General features: G+C 32.5%; 1 protein-coding gene across 5 annotated transcripts in view; it reads left to right on the top strand.

Annotated features, from left to right (window-relative positions):
- The window catches only part of LOC6051898, a 265,226-nt gene extending 243,956 nt beyond the window's left edge, over positions 1-21,270 (top strand). For 2 of the 5 annotated variants that reach the window (XM_038251874.1, XM_038251877.1), the window contains 2 exons: positions 16,351-16,386; positions 19,656-21,270. In XM_038251874.1, the coding sequence (XP_038107802.1) occupies positions 16,351-16,386; positions 19,656-19,774 (155 nt within the window). In that variant the 3' untranslated portion in view covers positions 19,775-21,270. Of the gene's footprint in view, positions 1-9,517; positions 9,647-16,350; positions 16,387-19,655 lie in introns of all 5 variants that reach the window. The other 3 variants (XM_038251876.1, XM_038251875.1, XM_038251878.1) reach the window with 3 other exon arrangements.
- Positions 21,271-22,585: the final 1,315 nt, after the last annotated feature.

Raw genomic sequence — 22,585 nt, 5'->3', positions numbered from 1 at the left:
AAAACGCATTTGAAGTTTGTCCCATACATAAGGCTACGTGTTAATTTTTCACGAAAAAACTAGATTTCCTCCTGATTTCTAGAACAAAGTACTGGATGTTATGATTGTGTCACGTTCCCCAGAAAACCATTCCCCCGAAAACCATTCCCCAGAAAACCGTTCCCCAGAAAACCATTCCCCCAATTGTACCATTTCCCAGAAAACTATTCCCCAGAATGTACCATTTCCCAGAAAACCATTCCCCAGAAAAGTTTCTTTCTCGAAAAATCAAAGTAGTTTCAAATATTAGTTTGTTTGAAATTTCTTAGAAAATATAAAAATTAGACAAGGTTATTTTATCCATGCCAAGAAATTTTCCTTTTTTTTGACAACAATTCTTGAGAAAATAACAGAAAATATTAATTCGGCTTATGACTCGTTCTATTATTCTAAGAAATTTTCCCTTCTTTTTCAGTCATGTTAAATTTGTTATACAAATGCCGAATAAATTGCAGTTTCTTTTTATTTCTTGTTTTCCATAAATGCTATTTTTATTTTGCAAAGAAGAAAAATGTTTATTAAAATTAAAATATGATTATGGGTGTCATTGGTATAATTCCATTTGACATATTGGACCTTTGGCATATTGCTCATTTTGCATAATGATTTAAATTTTCTTAATTTGATTTAAGGTGACAAAATTTAATTTATCATTTTTGGAAGAAGAAAACTCTCTTGACTTACAATAACTGACTAATTTTTCCTTCTTTTAAGGTCTCCTGACACAAGTTGAATTTCATTTTCTTTAAAGAAGGGAAAACTGTCTTGACTTGTGATATCTGCTAACAGAAGATGGATTTTCGCTTTAAAGTTTTTTTTTTTCTTGTATTCTTTCTTGTTTCCAAAAGGAAAAACTTTCTTGACTAGTGATAACAAATTTAAAAAGTTGTGTAAGTGGTCAAGTATTTTTTCCCTTACTTAAAGAAGGGAAAATTAAACCCGTGTCAGCAGTTATAATAACAAGGCTATAAATTTTTCCCTTCCTTAAAGAAGGGAAAACTTTCTAGCCTTGTAATAACTGCTGACACAAGTTAACGTGGTGATTATTGCACTCGAGCGTAATATTTCAATCTTTATTTCTCGCATCACGTTCGAGATTTTTCGATCTGAATATTATGATCATAATTTGTCAATGGTAAGTCAAAAAATCAAATTAAAAACATTTTCAAAATTCTCAAAAAAAATCAAAAAGTTTGGAATTCAAAAATCAAAATTAAAGAGAAAAGAAATTTTAAAATTAAAAAAAATCAATGATTATTAATTTTATTTTTTTTTGTTTTTTGAAAATTTGAAACTATGGAAATTTTGATTTTTTTTTTGAATTTTTGAAAATTTTGGAAATTTTGGAAACTTTAAAAATTTTGGATATTTTGAAAATTTTAGAAATTTTGGAAATTTTGGAAATTTTGGAAATTTTGGAAATTTTGGAAATTTTGGAAATTTTGGAAATTTTGGAAACTTTAAAAATTTTGGAAATTTTGGATATTTTGAAAATTTTAGAAATTTTGGAAATTTTAGAAATTTTGGAAATTTAGGTAATTTTCAAAATTTTTAAAATTTTGGAAATTTAGGTAATCTTGAAAATTTTGAAAATTTTGTAAATTTTGTAAATTTTGGAAAATTTGAAAATTTTGGAAAATTTGAAAATTTTGGAAAATTTTAAAAACATTCAGAAATTTTGAAAATTTAGGATTTTTTTTAAATTTTGGAAATAATTATCATCACCACGATAAATATTTCTGGGGAACGGTACATTCTGGGGAATGGTTTACTGGGGAATAATACATTCTGGGGAATGGTTTACTGGGGAACGGTTCATTCTGGGGAATTGATTTCTGGGGAATGGTATTCGGGGGAATGGTTTTCTGGGGAACGTGACACAATCCAAAAGAGCCTATAACATCGATTGTGTCACGTTCCCCAGAAAACCATTCCCCCGAAAACCATTCCCCAGAAAACCGTTCCCCAGAAAACCATTCCCCCAATTGTACCATTTCCCAGAAAACTATTCCCCAGAATGTACCATTTCCCAGAAAACCATTCCCCAGAAAAGTTTCTTTCTCGAAAAATCAAAGTAGTTTCAAATATTAGTTTGTTTGAAATTTCTTAGAAAATATAAAAATTAGACAAGGTTATTTTATCCATGCCAAGAAATTTTCCTTTTTTTTGACAACAATTCTTGAGAAAATAACAGAAAATATTAATTCGGCTTATGACTCGTTCTATTATTCTAAGAAATTTTCCTTCTTTTTCAGTCATGTTAAATTTGTTATACAAATGCCGAATAAATTGCAGTTTCTTTTTATTTCTTGTTTTCCATAAATGCTATTTTTATTTTGCAAAGAAGAAAATGTTTGTTAAAATTAAAATATGATTATGGGTGTCATTGGTATAATTCCATTTGACATATTGGACCTTTGGCATATTGCTCATTTTGCATAATGATTTAAATTTTCTTAATTTGATTTAAGGTGACAAAATTTAATTTATCATTTTTGGAAGAAGAAAACTCTCTTGACTTACAATAACTGACTAATTTTTCCTTCTTTTAAGGTCTCCTGACACAAGTTGAATTTCATTTTCTTTAAAGAAGGGAAAACTGTCTTGACTTGTGATATCTGCTAACAGAAGATGGATTTTCGCTTTAAAGTTTTTTTTTCTTGTATTCTTTCTTGTTTCCAAAAGGAAAAACTTTCTTGACTAGTGATAACAAATTTAAAAAGTTGTGTAAGTGGTCAAGTATTTTTTCCCTTACTTAAAGAAGGGAAAATTAAACCCGTGTCAGCAGTTATAATAACAAGGCTATAAATTTTTCCCTTCCTTAAAGAAGGGAAAACTTTCTAGCCTTGTAATAACTGCTGACACAAGTTAACGTGGTGATTATTGCACTCGAGCGTAATATTTCAATCTTTATTTCTCGCATCACGTTCGAGATTTTTCGATCTGAATATTATGATCATAATTTGTCAATGGTAAGTCAAAAAATCAAATTAAAAACATTTTCAAAATTCTCAAAAAAAATCAAAAAGTTTGGAATTCAAAAATCAAAATTAAAGAGAAAAGAAATTTTAAAATTAAAAAAAATCAATGATTATTGATTTTATTTTTTTTTGTTTTTTGAAAATTTGAAACTATGGAAATTTTGATTTTTTTTTTGAATTTTTGAAAATTTTGGAAATTTTGGAAATTTTGGAAACTTTAAAAATTTTGGATATTTTGAAAATTTTAGAAATTTTGGAAATTTTGGAAATTTTGGAAATTTTGGAAATTTTGGAAATTTTGGAAATTTTGGAAACTTTAAAAATTTTGGAAATTTTGGATATTTTGAAAATTTTAGAAATTTTGGAAATTTTAGAAATTTTGGAAATTTAGGTAATTTTCAAAATTTTTAAAATTTTGGAAATTTAGGTAATCTTGAAAATTTTGAAAATTTTGTAAATTTTGTAAATTTTGGAAAATTTGAAAATTTTGGAAAATTTGAAAATTTTGGAAAATTTTAAAAACATTCAGAAATTTTGAAAATTTAGGATTTTTTTTAAATTTTGGAAATAATTATCATCACCACGATAAATATTTCTGGGGAACGGTACATTCTGGGGAATGGTTTACTGGGGAATAATACATTCTGGGGAATGGTTTACTGGGGAACGGTTCATTCTGGGGAATTGATTTCTGGGGAATGGTATTCGGGGGAATGGTTTTCTGGGGAACGTGACACAATCCAGTAAACCATTCCCCAGAATGTACCGTTCCCCAGAAATATTTATCGTGGTGATGATAATTATTTCCAAAATTTAAAAAAAATCCTAAATTTTCAAAATTTCTGAATGTTTTTAAAATTTTCCAAAATTTTCAAATTTTCCAAAATTTTCAAATTTTCCAAAATTTCAAATTTTCCAAAATTTTATTTAAACAAAATTTTAAAATTTCAAAATTTTCTAAAATTTTCAAAATATCCAAAATTTCCAAAATTTTCCAAAATTTCCAAAATTTCCAAAATTTCCAAAATTTCCAAAATTTCCAAAATTTCAAAATTTCCAAAATTTCCAAAATTTTTAAAGTTTCCAAAATTTCCAAAATTTCCAAAATTTCCAAAATTTCAAAATCATTGAAATTTAAATTGATTTTGAAATTTTGATTTTGAAAATGGAGTTGACAAAATGATCCACGTTCAACTTGTGATCATAGTTATTACAAGGTTAGAAAGTTTTCCTTCTTTAAGGAAGGGAAAATTTATAGCCTTGTTATTATAACTGCTGACACGGGTTTAATTTTCCTTCTTTAAGTAAGGGAAAAATACTTGACCACTTACACAACTTTTAAATTTGTTATCACTAGTCAAGAAAGTTTTTCCTTTTGGAAACAAGAAAGAATACAAGAAAAAAACTTTAAAGCGAAAATCCATCTTCTGTTAGCAGATATCACAAGTCAAGACAGTTTTCCTTCTTTAAAGAAAATGAAATTCAACTTGTGTCAGGAGACCTTAAAAGAAGGAAAAATTAGTCAGTTATTGTAAGTCAAGAGAGTTTTCTTCTTCCAAAAATGATAAATTAAATTTTGTCACCTTAAATCAAATTAAGAAAATTTAAATCATTATGCAAAATGAGCAATATGCCAAAGGTCCAATATGTCAAATGGAATTATACCAATGACACCCATAATCATATTTTAATTTTAACAAACATTTTTCTTCTTTGCAAAATAAAAATAGCATTTATGGAAAACAAGAAATAAAAAGAAACTGCAATTTATTCGGCATTTGTATAACAAATTTAACATGACTGAAAAAGAAGGGAAAATTTCTTAGAATAATAGAACGAGTCATAAGCCGAATTAATATTTTCTGTTCTCAAGAATTGTTGTCAAAAAAAAGGAAAATTTCTTGGCATGGATAAAATAACCTTGTCTAATTTTTATATTTTCTAAGAAATTTCAAACAAACTAATATTTGAAACTACTTTGATTTTTCGAGAAAGAAACTTTTCTGGGGAATGGTTTTCTGGGAAATGGTACATTCTGGGGAATAGTTTTCTGGGAAATGGTACAATTGGGGGAATGGTTTTCTGGGGAACGGTTTTCTGGGGAATGGTTTTCGGGGGAATGGTTTTCTGGGGAACGTGACACAATCCTCTTTTGAAAGAGCACACAATTTTGAACCAAACAGCATCACTAACTTGAAATTGATGAAAATGCATTTGGGACATTTATGTGATCAGGGGCAGTTAAGTAACCTTAAACATAGCATTAGTGTCTTTACCTTAAACATAGAATGAGTGTCTTTTATTTACTTTTTCAAACTTATGCTTAAAAAAAACACCTCATTGAAAAACGATTGCTTATTAGGCTTGAAATGGGCACATTTCCCCTACCTCGATATTTTCAAAACTAATGATTGGAAAGCAATTGTACGCCTGTAAAATGCATTTTAAAACACTTTTTTCATCCAAATGTTGTAACCTAGGCTTGTAATTTCTATTCTTTTTTTTTAATTCTTGTGAAATAGTTTTAATGACTTGTAATTTCTTTTTTTTTTTAATTCTTGTGAAATAGTTTTAATGACTTTGAGTTTTGAAATCCGGGGTGACTTTGATAGTACTGAGTTTTTCATCAATTTCCGGCTACGAGTTTACAAATTGAATTTTAATGGCAAATTGGCCCTTGGTATGGTTACATTCAATGTTTTATTTGTAAACAATAAAATTATATGTTTTTAACTAAATTTAGTAACGTATTGCAAAATGTTAATAAATTTGTTTGTTTATGTTCCAAGTTAATTAAAATACGTTAGATATTGATTCTTTCATAAAAAATAAATTTGTGATTCCACCAAAGCCAAATTCAAAGCATAATTTAATAAAATCCAAATATACTATCAAACTTGTTTTACTGAAATGCTTATGTAACATGTAACTTAAGAACTAATTTGCACTGTTTTTTTTTCGTAAAAAAATGTTTTTTCATTTGTTAATTGTACCTATAACCTTAAAATTACAGTACACACGACAGGCGAAATTCTAATGCCTGCATAATTGCCAACGGAACACAAAGACGAGAAAACATAACATTTTGAGAGTAATGAAAAAATCATATATCGACGTCGTCGTGCTATCTTGTCGCACCCGCCATTTTGACGTTTCGAGAAAAACGCGTTTTAATGTTTGACCTTGAATATTCAAAAACGAGAGCACGCAATGTAAACAATAACAAACACGTTTTGTTTGGCTCACCATTCTGTGCATTGTCCCAAAGTTTGGTTGAAGTTGGTTGCTGGAGTCCCGAGTTTTAATTACAAATGTTTACGGTAGTCTAGCTTGTACGTGCGACAAACGCATCCTGACTTTCCTGGCCTGAAATCCCTTTGGCCTTTTGTCGCACTTACATCAATTTTCATGGAGTGACAACATAGCACGACAAGATTGAAACTACTTTCATATGTAAAGTGACAAAAATGCACGGAGTTTTTTCGGTTTTTGTTGAATATCTCAGGATTGAAATCGAATTTTGGGGATCTGTGAAGGTCAAAAGGTGAGGCATTGTGAGCTGCACAAAATGGCGTTCTTAACTCAATTTGGCCCAAAATGCACGTACGACAAGTTAGCACGATGGCGACGATATATCAATGTTTTCATAGTGATAAAAAAAAACTAACTTTTAAAACATTTCACAGATTGATAAAAACTACTTCTTGAGGTACATTCAACACTTCATCACCAAGCTGGTTCCGCTTGAGTTTAATTCGTATTTTTCATTTTGTTGACAAATTTTCAAACCATTGAAACTTTAAAGAAAAACTTTGCTTGATCCACTTTTAGGTGGTTAGTGCCTTCCTCACATATTTTTATCAAAATATCTGAGATCCGGCCTCAAAGAAAGTTTACTAAAAACATAAAAGTAATTATAACTTTTGATAGGGTTGTCAGATCTTCAATATTTTGGGCTCGTTGGAAAGGTCTTTTGATTACCTATCCAACGATGGGTCGCATGATAGATCCGGACAACTTTTTCATCAAAATATTTGAGATCCGGCCTCAAAAAAGTGTATAAATAACACTTAAGTGCTCATAACTTTTGATGGGGTTGTCGGATCTTCAATCTTTTGAACGCGTTGGAAAGGTCTTTTGAATACCTTTTTAAAAATGTATAGCATGGCGGGTTTTCTTACAAAAACCACCCTTTTTACAATCTTCGGAAGTTTAGCTAAAATCGTTTTTTTTGCATAACTTTTGAAGTAGTTTTCTAAACTTCAAAATATCAACTAGGGTCTTGTGGGACCCCAAGACGGATCGAATTAGACCAAAACGGTTCAAATCAGTTCTGCCAGTCCGGAGATAATCGTGTGCATATTTTTCGGTGCACGGACATCCAGACACACGCACAGACATTTGTTCAGAATTTGATTCTGAGCCGATAGGTATACGTGAAGGTGGGTTTACGAGGTCGAATAAAGAAGTTCATTTTTCGAGTGATTTTATAGCTTTTCCTCATCGAGGTGAGGAAGGCAAAAAACAATACTACAAAGGCAATTTATTTTTTTAAATCATATAAGAATTGAAAATTATCAGAGCTTTTGATAAACTAAAACCATTTTTGAAGACCTGTGCTTGATGTCAATTTTCTAAATGAAGTTTCCAAGTCTTTTTGTAAAAGTAATTTGCTTTTTAACCCTCTACAACCTAACCCCGCCTCTAGACGGGCTTCGATCTAAAAAATCGCCAAAAATCCATTTTCCAACCGATTTTTGATCTTTAAAAAGCATTGGAAAGAAGAACTCTTAAAATTTTAGAAAATTTCAGAAATTGTTTTATGTGACTTAGCCAGTGTTTTTAAAAATGTCATTATTTTAGGGGTCAATTTTGGCTGTGTTTTTTACTAACATTTCCTATACTTTCAGTAAAAAGAAGTATGCAGTAATTTTTGTAGTGTCCCAGACTATGCCTCTACGCATTTTTTCGCAATTTAAATAATGATGGTGCCATTCTATAGCAGAAAATGTGAAAAACATGCAAAAAATTGAAAAATGACTGTAAAAACGTGAAAAAATTAGATAGGCAAAATGTAATTATATTAGATGGTAGAATAGGCCAAATACTACCAAAAACAAACATAAACCAAACAAGATAAATGCAAATTAAAATACTAAAAATAAAACAAGAAAAACATAAAACAAGAGAAGTAAAGTTTTTCGTAGAACAAAAGTTGCTCAAAATGACCTCCTGAACACGGGAAAAATAAATATTTTCGAAAAAAAAATTTGGGCAGTAGAGGGTTAAGAGTTTTATAAAAAAAAATCGGAATTTGCGGTATTAAAAACAAATAAAAAAAAGTTTTTTGTTACAGAGAACTGAGCTAACGTCGCTTAAGGGTAGGGGAAGAGAGGTGGGATTTTCCTCTCAATTTCTCCCCCGCGTTTTCCCTTCAGTCCGGAAATCGAAACCCCTCTTGGTGATGATATAAGTCAGAAGGGCACAGGGAGGGTGAGTGCCAAGTATGGGCACACTTTAATCTATGATAATTGAGAGAAAAAGCACTCTCGATGAGAGAGCCACTGGCGGATAGTCGTTTTACGCCGTGCCACTCATCCGATTAAGGGGGGAGAGGGAGGAAAGCCGACGCAGCCCATTTCTTCCAATTCGTTTAGAAACAATGCAATTTTTACTGCCAATCAATTGTGAAAAAAACAAACAGAAAGCGATTCCGGCTTATCGGCTTGTGCAACTCTGGGTCGATGAGTTTTAAGAGAGGCAATGAAGAGTGAAATCCTTGGTGTATTTATTATCCTTTGAGTTTTGTTGTTTAAAGGAGAAAAATGAGATTAATTTTCAGTCTTTTTTTGCATTGATTTTATACTGCATATTTAATGTTTGAACATAAATTTAAAACAAGAGCAGACCACTTCTGGAGTTTTTTTTTAAAAGGGCCAATTAACCAAATTTCCAGTTTTTGATTTTTGAGTGTTTTTGAAACCGCCTTAAGTCAAGGGTATTAAAAATCACCCAAAAAGCATAAAGTCAAAACTTGGTTTAATGAACCTCTTCAAAAAAAAACTCGAGACTTCAGCTTAAAACTGATAAATAATAACTGATTGTCTACTTTTACTCTTTTATACATTTTTAATTTTTGTGTTTGATGTTTGCATGCTTTATTTTTGCTTGGATTTGCATGCATTTCAAAAATACCAGTATGTTTACGTGCATTTAAACTGTGTTTGCCTGCCGATCCGCGCAAATTATTGTTTACTCGTATTTTTTCTGTTGCAAAACAGTTTTGTTCACACCCCCTGTTTTCCTTCCGTTTGCATCATCACTGTCGGTGTCCAATTTTGTGCCTGTGTTCAGCAAGTGTCCAACATTCATCAAATTCCGCCTTGCTAAACAAAACCAAACAAAAAAAAAGAAACAAAAAAATACTTTCTTCTTTTTCCATCAACATCAAACCTCTTTCCACCCACCACCACCGTCGCGCGCTCAAATCCGTGAAGCGGGCAAAACTCAAACTAACACTAAACCGCTTCTAACAGAATCGCATCTGGGCACGACCACCAGCACGGTGGCGACCACCACGATCGTGGGCATGCTCCAGGCGGCGCCGGAAAATCTGCAGAAAAAGGGTAAGGAACATTCGCCAACAACCAACAACAACCTTCAAAATGGTGGGAAACGAACGGAGCAAGCAAAACTAGTAGATCACAGACAAAAGGAGCACAATTTAACCAACACCAAAGACTGTGGTGTTGGGGCACAGTCAGGAAGATGAGCAATAGCTGGGAGAGGGAGAGGGAGAAACAAAAAGTTAAGAACAATGTGGCTGAGTTGATGAAAAAACGTATTGGCAGCTAGGGTTATTTCACTAATTTTGAGTGAACCTTTGTTAAATCTTATGTTTATTTACATCCTGATATAACCTAGAATGGCTTTGAATTAGTTGGGCTTCATCCATAAAGTACGTCACGCTAAAATCAGCCAAAATTTACCCCCCTCCCCCCCCCTTTGTCACGCTTTACCTATACTTATAACATGCAATGTCACACTTGCTCAGACCCCCTCCCCCTAGAGCGTGACATACTTTATGGATGACGCCTTGAATGATTGGTCTTCTATGTAAACCCACTAAAAAACGACTTTAAAACTTATGTTTTTCAATACGTACGAAACATTTAGGGCTGATATATCTCCACAAAAAAAAGAAACTTTTCCGAACAATAACAATTTGAAAGGAATCTGAAACCTTCTTCAATGTTTTTTTGGTGATTTTGGTAGTTTTTTAAATTAATTAAAATGTAACCCAGAAGTCCTTTTTTAAATTTTAACTTCTCCTAACAATTAATGAAAATCGTACGCACTTACATAATAATTTAATTCCAGAAAATCCATCGTAGATAATGTGAGGTTTGAGGTGTTTTTGCGATACCTTAACTTAAATTTTGGGCATATTGGCCAAATTTGATTCCTCTCCAGAGAAAGATTTTAGGAAAGATTGCACTCTTTCTCCTGGACGAGATGGATGGACCAAATTTTTATTTGATTTTATTAATTCACATTTGAATTTATTAATTCTTTATCACTATTTATAATATTATGAATAAACAATAGGGTCTTATGACCCTTAGTAATTTGTTATGTGTATACTTATATATACATATACAGCAATTCCATTTGAAAAGAGCCTAAACCGAAAAAAAGTTCTCCGATCAGGCTCAAATTAGTTCTTTGGGTTCCATGGCCAAAATAATTAGACCTTTTTTTTTTGTTTGGCCATTAGGGTGACAAACATCGTGCAAGGGTGGTTCCAAAAATGGCAATTTTCGTCATTTTTCGCAAAAACCACTTTTTCAAAAAGTCATAGCTCCGCGCAATTTCATTCTGTCTTGGCTATTTGAGCAATTCCAGCTCACATCAGGAATTTTTCTGGTACTTTTGTACTCGACCCACTCCGATTTCAATGAAACTTTGTAGACATGTTATCCTAGTCCTATATAAGCCATTTTTGTGTATATGGAGTATATAGTACTCGAAAATAACATTTGAGGAGGGCGTAAGGTATTTAAATATTTTTGCATTTTGTAAATTAAAAATTACTGTTTCTCGAAGCCGTTACGTCGTATCAAATATCACGATTTTTTTTCGTTAAATTTTTTTGAGTAAATAGCCTAAAATGTTACCAAAAGACTGACGAAAAATGCAGGATGGTATGTCTCTCCTAAAAAAATACTAAAATCATTTACTAAAACTGTCTTTTTTTTAAGTGGTCTAAACATCAAAATTTAAAAAAAAAACAGTAGTGGAGATCGATTCTCCAGACAATTTTACATAAAAACCTCCATATTGATCAATGTCCTACAGTATGTAAAAAAAGTATTTACACCCCTTGTGCACTATGCACATTTTGTGATGAAACATGTAAAAAAATTAAAGTTTGACAGGAACCTAGTACTACGTTTTGTTCAAAAACTCATGCCAAACATTTTGCTACAAAAAGCTCATGAAAAGATGATTTCTATAAAAGTTATATAACAAATACTATTACGAAAATAAAAAGGTGCAAAAAGTTTGTACACCTTTCGAAAAATTAACATAAATAATGTTATTTGTTGACAAATCACCATAAATCCAGTCTCCCAACTCCAAATAGGCATCCTTGACTGATTAAAAAAATAATTTGGATTGAATATAAAGTTTACTAACTACTTAGTACAAAAGTTTATATAACTCTGGAAATTCTATATAAAACTTATCTAAACTTAATTTTGCAAACTTTTAGTTCAACTAAATGTCAATATATTACCATATAATTGCTAAATAAACATTTTGGAGTGGGTATAACACCGTTTTGGGGGTATTTGTATCGATAGAATAGATTTTTCGTTGGAATTTCGTACCAACCCGGAATTACGTCGTAGGAAAATCCGCCGGCATCCGAACCGGTCCACGATTCACAAGTCAACCTATGTGGAATCGGAAAGGGCATAAAATTTCCGATCTTTTGATACTCAAACATCTAGGTTTTCTATAAAACCTACGTTTTTAAATACCTAAGCAAAAACGTTGTTATGGTTTCGTTTGAGCAACCTGCTAAAAATGTATGGAATTTCGTAATTTTTGTTCTCGTGGATCAAACTTACTTTTTGCCCAGGTATTTAAAAACGTAGGTTTTAAAGAAAACCTAGATGTTTGGGTATCAAAAGATCGGAAATTTTATGCCCTTTCCGATTCCACATAGGTTGACTTGTGAATTGTGGACCGGTTCGGATGCCGGCGGATTTTCCGACGACGTAATTCCGGGTTGTTACGAATTTCCAACGAAAAATCTATTCTAGCGATACAAAGACCCCCAAAACGGTGTTATACCCACTCCCAAATGTTTATTTTGCAATTCTATGGTAATATATTGACATTTAGTTGAATTAGAAGATTTCAAAATTAAGTTAAGATAAGTTTTCTATAGAATTTCCAGAGTTATATAAACTTTTATACTAAGTAGTTAGTAAACTTTATATTCAATCCAAATTCTTTTTTTAATCAGTCAAGGATGCCTATTTGGGGTTGGGAGACTGGATTTATGGTGATTTGTCAACAAATAACATTATTTATGTTAATTTTTCGAAAGGTGTACAAACTTTTATTGCACCTTTTTTATTTTCGTAATAGTATTTGTTATATAACTTTTTATAGAAATCATCTTTTCATGAGTTTTTAGTAGCAAAATGTTTGGCATGAGTTTTTGAACAAAACGTAGTACTAGGTTCCTGTCAAACTTTAAATTTTTTACATGTTTCATCACAAAATGTGCATAGTGCCCAAGGGGTGTAAATACTTTTTTTACATACTGTATGTCCAATCCTTGGGAAGATACAGCGGTTTTAAACATAAAAAAATGTTGAAAAAACGAGTTTTTTGTGGTTTTTGGCAATTTCTATTTGACAGACTTGGTTTTCTAGTCTCGTAAATATTTTTACCGGAAAGCTCGTGCAATTTCCCATAAGTTTGCCTTTGACAGCTTTTTGATTTATATCGTTTTTATAATTACGCAAGCAAATTTACTGTCCTGGTTTCTACCACACTGAAAAAAATATTCTATTTTCAGTTATTAGCAATGAAATTAAGCTTATATCTGTAAGCCCTTACGTCCAATTGAAATGCTGTCAAAGGCAAACTTATGGGAAATTGGACGAGCTTTACGGTAAAAATATTTACCAGACTGAAAAACCAAGTCTGTCATATAGAAATTGCCAAAAACCAACAAAAACCCCGTTTTTTCAACATTTTTATTTTTAAAACCACTGTATCTTCCCAAGGATTGGACATAGGACAATGGTCAATATGGAGGTTTTTATGTAAAATTGTCTGGAGAATCGATCCCCACTACTTTTTTTTTTAATTTTGACGCTTAGACCACTTTTCAAAATTACAGTTTTAGTAAATGTTTTTTGTATATTTTTAGGAGAGACATACCATCCTGCATTTTTCGTCAGTTTTTTAGTAACATGTTAAGTTATTTCCTCAAAAATTTTTGACGAAAAAAAATCGTGACATCACCTTTAAATTTAAGATTTAGACTTAAAAATCAAAAAATCTCATAGATGTGGCTTTTTTTTTGTTTCAGTGTATTTTTTTCCAGAAAGCCCGTCCGATTTCCTATAAGTTTGTCTTTGACCACTTTTTGATACGACGTAATGGCTTCGAGATACAGAAATTTTTAAATTACAAAATACAAAAATATTTTAATACCTTAAGCCCTCCTCAAATGTTATTTTCGAGTACTATTGGCTCCATATACACAGAAATGGCTTATATAGGCCTAGGATAACATGTCTACAAAGTTTCATTGAAATCGGAGAGGGTCGAGTACAAAAGTAACAGAAAAATTCCTGATTTGAGCTGGAATTACTCTATTTAGGAAAAATTGTACGAAGTTTCAAAAATCTTGCTTAACATTTGAAAAAGTTGTATGAAAACTTAAAAAGGTGTTTTGACCGTGTCTGGATCAAAGAGCCTATGCCTGAAAATATTTTTATCGGATTCCTCGGAAAATTTCAACTAAAATTTTTTCGTCGCGCCATATGTGAAAATGTGAACCCAATGAGAATTCATCAGAAACTGATCAAAATTCACCATTTACTGGTGTAATATTACACTTTTTTTACCACAAAATCTGTCACCATTTCCAGGTGAATATAATCATAATTTTTTTCTCTGTACTTTTTGATACAAAATTCAATTTTACATTTCAAATTATTTTTTTTTTTCTGTGAATGACTATAAAAAAATTGCGAATTTTCATAAATTAAACATAAGTTTCACATATTTAAAATGAAAATTGAGGGCCAAAGCATTAAAAAAAATCAGTATTTGTAATTTGAATTCTCAGCCCTTCAATAATATTTTTTAAAGATAAGGATGGACGCTATTTTTAAAAATAAATAAAAGAGATATTGTTTTTTATTTAACATAAAAATATCCTCAATTCAAAATAGAGTGAATCTCATAAAAAAACCACAAATGTACACAGCAAAAAAAAAGTTGAATTTTGGAATGTTGAAAATTTGATAGGTTGAATATTACCTCTTTTTTGAGTAATGTTACTAAAAACATACAGTATGTAAAAAAAGTATTTACACCCCTTGAGCACTATGCACATTTTGTGATGAAACATGTAAAAAATTTAAAGTTTTACAGGAACCTAGTACTACGTTTTGTTCAGAAACTCATGCCAAACATTTTGCTACAAACAGCTCATGAAAAGATGATTTCTATAAAAAGTTATATAACAAATACTATTACGAAAATAAAAAAGGTGCAAAAAAAGTTTGTACACCTTTCGAAAAATTAACATAAATAATGTTATTTGTTGACAAATCACCATAAATCCAGTCTCCCAACTCCAAATAGGCATCCTTGACTGATTAAAAAATAATTTGGATTGAATATAAAGTTTACTAACTACTTAGTATAAAAGTTTATATAACTCTGGAAATTCTATATAAAACTTATCTAAACTTAATTTTGCAAACTTTTAATTCAACTAAATGTCAATATATTACCATAGAATTGCTAAATAAACATTTTGGAGTGGGTATAACACCGTTTTGGGGGTATTTGTATCGATAGAATAGATTTTTCGTTGGAATTTCGTACCAACCCGGAATTACGTCGTCGGAAAATCCGCCGGCATTCGAACCGGTCCACAATTCTTAAGTCAACCTATAAGGCATCGGAAAGGGCATAAAATTTCCGATCTTTTGATACCCATACATCTAGGTTTTCTATAAAACCCACGTTTTTAAATACCTGGGCAAAAAGTAAGTTTGATCCACGAGAACAAAAATTACGAAATTCCATACATTTTTGGCAGATTGCTCAAACAAAACCATAACAACGTTTTTACCTATTCAACCATTTTCCACCGTTATGAAAGAATAGGGGAAAAGATTGTCAAAATTTAGTTTTTGTGATAAAAGCATAATGAAAATGAGTATTTTTTTCCGTGTACCTTATTTTCTTATATTTATATAACACAAAACAAATCAAATGGGTCATTCTCTGCCAACTCACACGAGGTCGGATAAAGTTGCCCCGTTCCCTCTTCGCGAAACTTTGTCTTAAGGGGAAAATTACTCATCGGCCTAGAAAAACATTTATGAAAAAATCATAAAATCTTTGTCGAAACGCTTGAATGAAACATTTATCAACCGTAATTTTACCTAGAATCATTTAAACGTCTTATGCATTTAAAAGTACTTTTGTACACGTTTGGAAAACAATTGGTCTCTTTACCCTACCACTATTTCCCTGGTATCGAATAATTCCAGGAATGACCAAGAGTAACTAAGCTCAGCTGACTGAAAAAAAAGCTCGCCTTTCATTTGTTGGTTCGTTTCCCGTTTCTCCTTTTAGTTTCACGCGATGTTCCTTTGGTTTTTTTTTCTTCCTTTTTTCACGTTTTCCTTTCTCTTCCAGAGTTTCCTCGCGCTAGGTTTTAATTTGCATTCAGTGTTTATTTACATTGTTTTTTACACCCGCGTTGCTATTCTAGCTTTATCTTAACCGACACTGGCGGCCCCGGGAAAAGGGCCCAAGCTTTGGAATTGCCTATCCGCATAAATCTGTGGCTTCTGGGAAGAAATTGTGCCACCACCGCGCTCTTGTTGTGCCGCAGCAAAATGCAAACTAACCAAACAAAACCAGCAAAACAAAATGCAATGCAAAAGTATGGAAATCTGTGCGGTTTTTCTTTCATTATTGGAGAGCGCGGATAAAAAAAGCGAAAATTCCACGTTTTCTTTGATTTTTTTTTCTTCTTTTTTCCTTCTTTTAGCCATATCGGATGCAGAAATTACGGAAAATGACCGGGGTAAATGAGTTTTATCTTTTGGGTTCAACTTTTCGTGTTTTGTTCAGTCGATGTGTTTTTTTCTTCTGCCGCGGTAACTCACAGTAATTGCTTAGTTTCCAGCCAATTAAATTCATTCATATGAGAATGCATTATAACGTCATGATTCGAAATCCGGACACTTAGTAACATATCATTTTTGTTATAGCTGGCAAAAAATCATGTAATAAGTTGGAAATGTAGAAACATCAACAGGATGTAGTATATACAGTCAGTTTCAAGAAAATGCATGCAAAATATGTCTTTTGTAACAATTTTTCATTAGAATTTTAAAATTAAAATGACTTGTTGTGCTTCGAATCCCGGACACTGATAAAAGCTGATTCGAAATCCGGACACTTTTACTTCGAATTCCGGACACTCGATTTTGCTTATGAATCGCACAAATTTGGACTGAAATGTTAGTGAATGGCATTCTTTAGGTCTCCAATAAGCTGTTATCATCAAAACAATCGATAGTTTATATAAAAATTTGCTAGAATTTAAGGAAATCGAAACCATAAATTTCTACTTTGCCATCCCGGTGCTTCGGACGCCTGTGAAATATTTCAAGTGAAATGTTTCACATTTTTGGTAAACTTATAATTTTATTGTATTAAATTGTTTTGGTATTAACTACATTGAACTTTAAATGAAAGTTCATGTTGGAATTCATCAAATAAAACAGTTATTGATAATTGATAAAACAAAATGAAGTGTCCGGCTTTCGAAGCGTCCGGGAATTCGAATCATGACGTTATGGCATTTTTAGCGTCCTTACTGCTCGGTGGACTTTAATTTCATTTTACTTTTTGGAGTTAAAAGCAAATGCTTTTATATAAAATTTGTATGAAGTTTTACTTTTACTATAATTTAAATCGATTACGTTTTCGAGCACTCATTCAGAAGCGTTTAAAAAAGCAAAAAAAGTCATTTTAACATTTATCACAATCATGGTTTTTCAAGATTTTTTAATACGGTATTTTTGGTTTGGATGATACATGTAAGGCCATTGCAAATATTTTTCAAAGTTTAAACCAGTTAAAATGCATTTTAAAATCATATTTATTATGTTTGAACTTCTTTGAAAACATTTTAAATTTTCATGATGTACCAATGTATAGTCCCACGATTTTTTTTTTTTTTTGCGAAAAGCAAATTCCGTCAATACCTCGATATTTTCAAAACTAATTATTGGAAAGCGACTGTAAGCCTGTAAAATGCATTCTAAACACTATTTTCATCCAAATGTTGAAACCTAGGGTATTTTAACCATTAGTGGACCCCCTAGTAGAGCCGAAGCACATTTTTCACAAATTTTCAATATTTTAAGCACTTTTTCATACCCCTTTGTACAAAACAATGAAATCTGAAGTCTTTTGAACAATTTTGATTATTTGTTTCATCATTTATTTGTTTTTGAGCAGAAAAATAGCCATTTGAAAAAAAAGTTTTTTTGCCTTGTTATGGACCCCCTTTTCCTATAGTGGACCCGGGTCCACTATAGGCAAACTGTTATTTTTATACCAAATTTAACCGATATTTGATGTTTTGATGCATGGTGTAGGTCTAATGATAGATATGATGAATAAAGGATGGATTTTGCTCACTTTTCATTATAAAAAAATATGTTTTGTTAACAAATTTGGCTTTAAACAACAAAAAACCTAACAGACATTTAAAAACATTTATTTCCGAAAAAGATCAGAGAAAAAGTTTCAAAAACCACTATAAACATAAAAATAATTAAAAAAAGTAATCTTGATGCAAAATTTTTCCATATTAATTACATAAATGGTTGACCGAAACTAAATAATAGATTTGTTTACAGTTGCTGATAAAATCACGCATGTTTATTTAAAAAAAATGTGTTGTTATTGATTTATTATTATAAAATATCATTTCAAACTGCATTTATGATGCTTCAGTTATGTACTATAGTTTTGATTAATTATAAATTTTTACGGCTTCAGCATTTTTGGTACTTTTAACATGAAAACAGCTATATTTATACTCATAATTGAAAAAATATGCGTTTAAGCTGATTACAACAAGCATTCTTTGTATGTTTAAGAGAAACTTTTGCTTAAATACACAGTTTTCTTTTTTTTTTTGTAAGTTAAATTAACAGGGGTCCACTTTTGGCAAAGTTTGGATTTTCGTTGTCCTATATTGGACCCCCCCCTAATTTTTGCTCGAAAATGAGCAGTTCTTCGTTTTATTTTAGTAAAGTTACTTAAACTTACATTATTTCGACTTGCTGAAGTTAAATAATAAGTCAAAAAATGATTGGATGATTAATTCAATCATAAAATATAAATGCAGTTTTGTTGTGAAAATGCTAGTGGCCATGGCTGATTTCAGATGTCGAACTAAAAACACTTATTTTGGTGAAAAGGACAATTCAATGTCAGTCAACATTGTTTTAAATGATGCTGAACGTGCTAAATAAAAGATTTGTAGACAACAACACGCTTGAAATTGTGATTTTATTGAATTTTTCATCAAAAACCCTTCAGAGGGTCCACTATAGGAAAGGGGTCCACTAATGGATAACGTACCCTAGGCTTGTAATTTGAATTTTTATTTTTATTTTTTTTGCCACATTTCCTAAATAATTGATTAAAGGCCCTTCAACCTTTAATCAATTATTTAGGAAATTTTCATAAGTTGAGCTATTTTTAAAATTATTTTTAAAAAATTACATTTAAATTTAAGTTTGTGATATTGTAAATCGAACCAATTGTTTTCAAGATATCGTTAGTTGAGAAATGAGAGCTAATTAGGTGACACTGCGAAAAGGTCATTTTTACCAAAACTTTAACTTTAATTGGCTTAATACCAGAAATCCAAAAAATGCTCGTCGAAAACATTTTTCGCGGTTGTGTTAAAAAATTGTAAAAAAAACAACGCTTTTCTCCGACACCCGAACTTGTGGCATCCAAAACTCTATCAGAAAGGGCGCATGGCATTCTGGGCGCCCTGGGGCTCCTGAGGGCGCTACATGGCAAATTTGCAAATTGCAAAGTTTCTGTTGGGCCTTGCTGAGGGCGCCAAATTGTTTAAGGGAGGCGAAATTTTTGTTAAAGAACTTGTTAGTCGACGACTAACCTCGACTAACCTACAGCTCAGCCCTGCACACATCCATACATTCAACAATTTTTCATGTTTAACCATGATCATTTTAAAACATTTAGTTATCCATGTCAACTAACAATCTCATCTCTTCTACTTCCCCAACCCACCTACAGAACTAAACGGCACCGACGGTAGCAGTGCGACGGCCCTGCCGGACCAGCTTCCGGCCGCGTCCCGCCTAATGGCAACCCTGCTGACGGTGCTGCTAATCTTTACGTCGACGCTCTTGTAGACGAACTTCAAGCAGTACACCACCGAGGGCACACTTCGCGACTTTACCCCGCAGTAGCAGGTAAACTTGCACGCAACGTCGCAAGCAATGCTGCGCGCAACTTGCACGACAGAACAATAGAAAGAGCGCGAGCAAGTCGTGCTTTGGGCAGATGGTGGGGAGGAAGGAAAATTACGTGGAATGTGCTGTAAAATCAAGAAGTGGATGTAGAAATGTGGAGGATGCTGCTCTTCAAAGAAGAAAGGAAGACCGGAGTGCTTGTGTGAGTCGATCATTATCCTATTGAATCCAATTACGTACTAACTAAGCGCTGTCTCCCCTGTAGTCGTACATAAGTGTTGAATTGTGCTAGTTTATATCGATTATCGTCTAGTGTTTACGTTTAACGAAGCCATTGTTTTTAACAAAGAAAAAAACCTCTTAAGGATTTTACACTTTATTTTCAAACCCTCGATACCAAAGCTAAGCATAACCTAAACATAAAAAAACTAAAAAAAATATCCTCTCGATACCAAAAAACCACGAACCTACGCTGAACAACCGCAACCAAAAATGGGTACCGAAACGCTAATAGTCATTTCTGAATAAGTAGTTGAATGTTTTTTATATAGATTTTTTATATTTGTACAAAAACGGAACTCATCTCATCAAACTATCTACCACCATCACCACCAAAAAAAACCCCAGCAGAGGAGGTCTGTTTTTTTCGGTGTAAACTTATGATGCAAAAACAAAATCTCGAATTCGGACACGTTGGAGCAAAAAAACTAACAAAGAAATTTACCGTGAATGCTAAAAAAACAACAACAACAACAAGAAAAAAGATGAAGAAATCCAATTATTGAAGTATTTTACAACTCGAAGCAGAAAAACGGAAAGAGCGTTGAAGGATGAGGAAAAAAATATGATGCCTTATGAAATATATATTAAAAAACACACACAACCACACAGACACACACACTTTTTTAAGTCGTCATTCGAATCAGCATTGATTGAAATCAGCAGCGGCAGTGGCGCCAGCATGAGATGACCGGAAAGTACTACTAATATTATATATACATGTAAATGTAAGCGAACGCGGTGATAGTTTTCAAAAAATTATCCCCGCCCAGCCCAGTGTTCTAAAAAGAAAGCGCGAGAAAAGTCACGAATTGAAAAAGTCGTGAAAAGTCACAAGACAGTCACTACAGAAGAAGGGTGGAGAACAAAAACATATGCAACTATATATAGTCATAAATTTATATATTTAAAAGAGGGAGGAAGAAAAAAGAACACTAGAATAAGCTAAAGTAAATCGAGACAAAAAGATTAAGAAAAAGAAGAAAAACCAATTAGCGAATCGCCTGTTCAATCGGATAACATATTTGCAGCCAGTTCTTAGACATGTGAAGCAACAAGAGAAAAAAAGTTAAGAAGAAAGCAAAAACACTAAACTTATTTTTCTGTTTTTGTAAAGAATTGTCAGAAATAAATCGGAGCGATACTCGAAATATACCGAACAGTGTAGTTGTTAATGCTGAAAGATATCACAAATGCATTTCCTAAAGCTTGATAAGGTAAGTAACAATGCAAAGTTCAGAATTCTCGACAACTAGTCAAAATGACAAATTTATTTGCCAGTATCAAACACTTTGAAATTTGGTACCCATGTTTACCATACTTGCAAGATCGAATTGTTTGAAAAAATCTAGAAATGCCTGAAAACTTCAAAACTTCAGACTTCATACTTCAAACATCAAAACTCAAACTTCAAACGTCAAACTTCAAATGTCAATCTTCCAACCTCAACTTTAAACGTCAAAGTTCAAACTTTAAACGTCAAACTTATAACATCAAAATTCAATCTTCAAACGTCAAACCTGCAACTTAACACTCTCAGAAATGAACGCTCCTTCTCAACTTGGGACGTAAGGTTCAAGTACCTAATATTTCACAAAGTCCTTGTGGTAAAAAGCAAGCTGATTACTGAAATAGTTGCGTCTGTGGAAACCTCAACACCCAACTTTTGCGTATCACTAAGCTCGTCGTCTGAATCTGACTCTTCCGAAAGATCGTCGGAGATCTTTGACGGTTTCAAGTTTACATCGCTAGGTAATTTTTGTAAACGGAATCAGTCCTCCGTTTATTTCCACAACTGCTGCAGCGTCGCAAGTAGCTACGGCTGCAATTGGGTTCGAGTATCGAAACGACCTTCCAACCGTGATCAATAGGCGTTGAGCAAGAATGATTGTTTCCGAAGTTATAGTTGCCGCCTTCCTGAGCGATATCCACGCGCAATCCCAGTTCAATGGTGATTTGTTTTTATTTTTGATGAGTTCAAAAGTATTTCCCGGATTAAATCAGTGTTGGTATTATCGCGCTCTCGAGAGAAAATTTTCTCTCTCTCGAGTTCTCACCGCGAATCTCGAGCTGCCGAGAGAAACTCACCGATTGCCCGTGCTCTCCTCCGCTCGCGAACGGGCTTTCTCGCGAGCCAGAATTGCCCGTTCGCGAGAAGTTGAACGTGTTAGAAACGAACAAAAAACAACACAGCGATTGAAGTTACACCTCTATACCATCGCCTGGTTCGTATTCATAAGCCTGATAACCAAATTGCTAGCTTGGGGCGAACGGCTAGCACGAGGCGCTCGCGAGCGCTCGCGGCGTGAGCGAGAACGCGAACGAAAATGCGAGCGCGAGCGAGAAGAGAAAAGTTCTACAAGTTCTCTCCCTCGTTCGCGAGCGAGAAATGCTTTCCTTCTTCTCGCTCGAATTCCAACAATGGATTAAATATCTTGTCGAAACAAAACAGCATTTTTCATATTTCACCGA

The sequence above is a fragment of the Culex quinquefasciatus genome, chromosome 2, assembly GCF_015732765.1.
Source record: "Culex quinquefasciatus strain JHB chromosome 2, VPISU_Cqui_1.0_pri_paternal, whole genome shotgun sequence".
NCBI lineage: Eukaryota > Metazoa > Arthropoda > Insecta > Diptera > Culicidae > Culex > Culex quinquefasciatus.
Note: the sequence above shows the minus strand (reverse complement) of the source record. Positions and strands in the feature narration are given on the sequence as shown.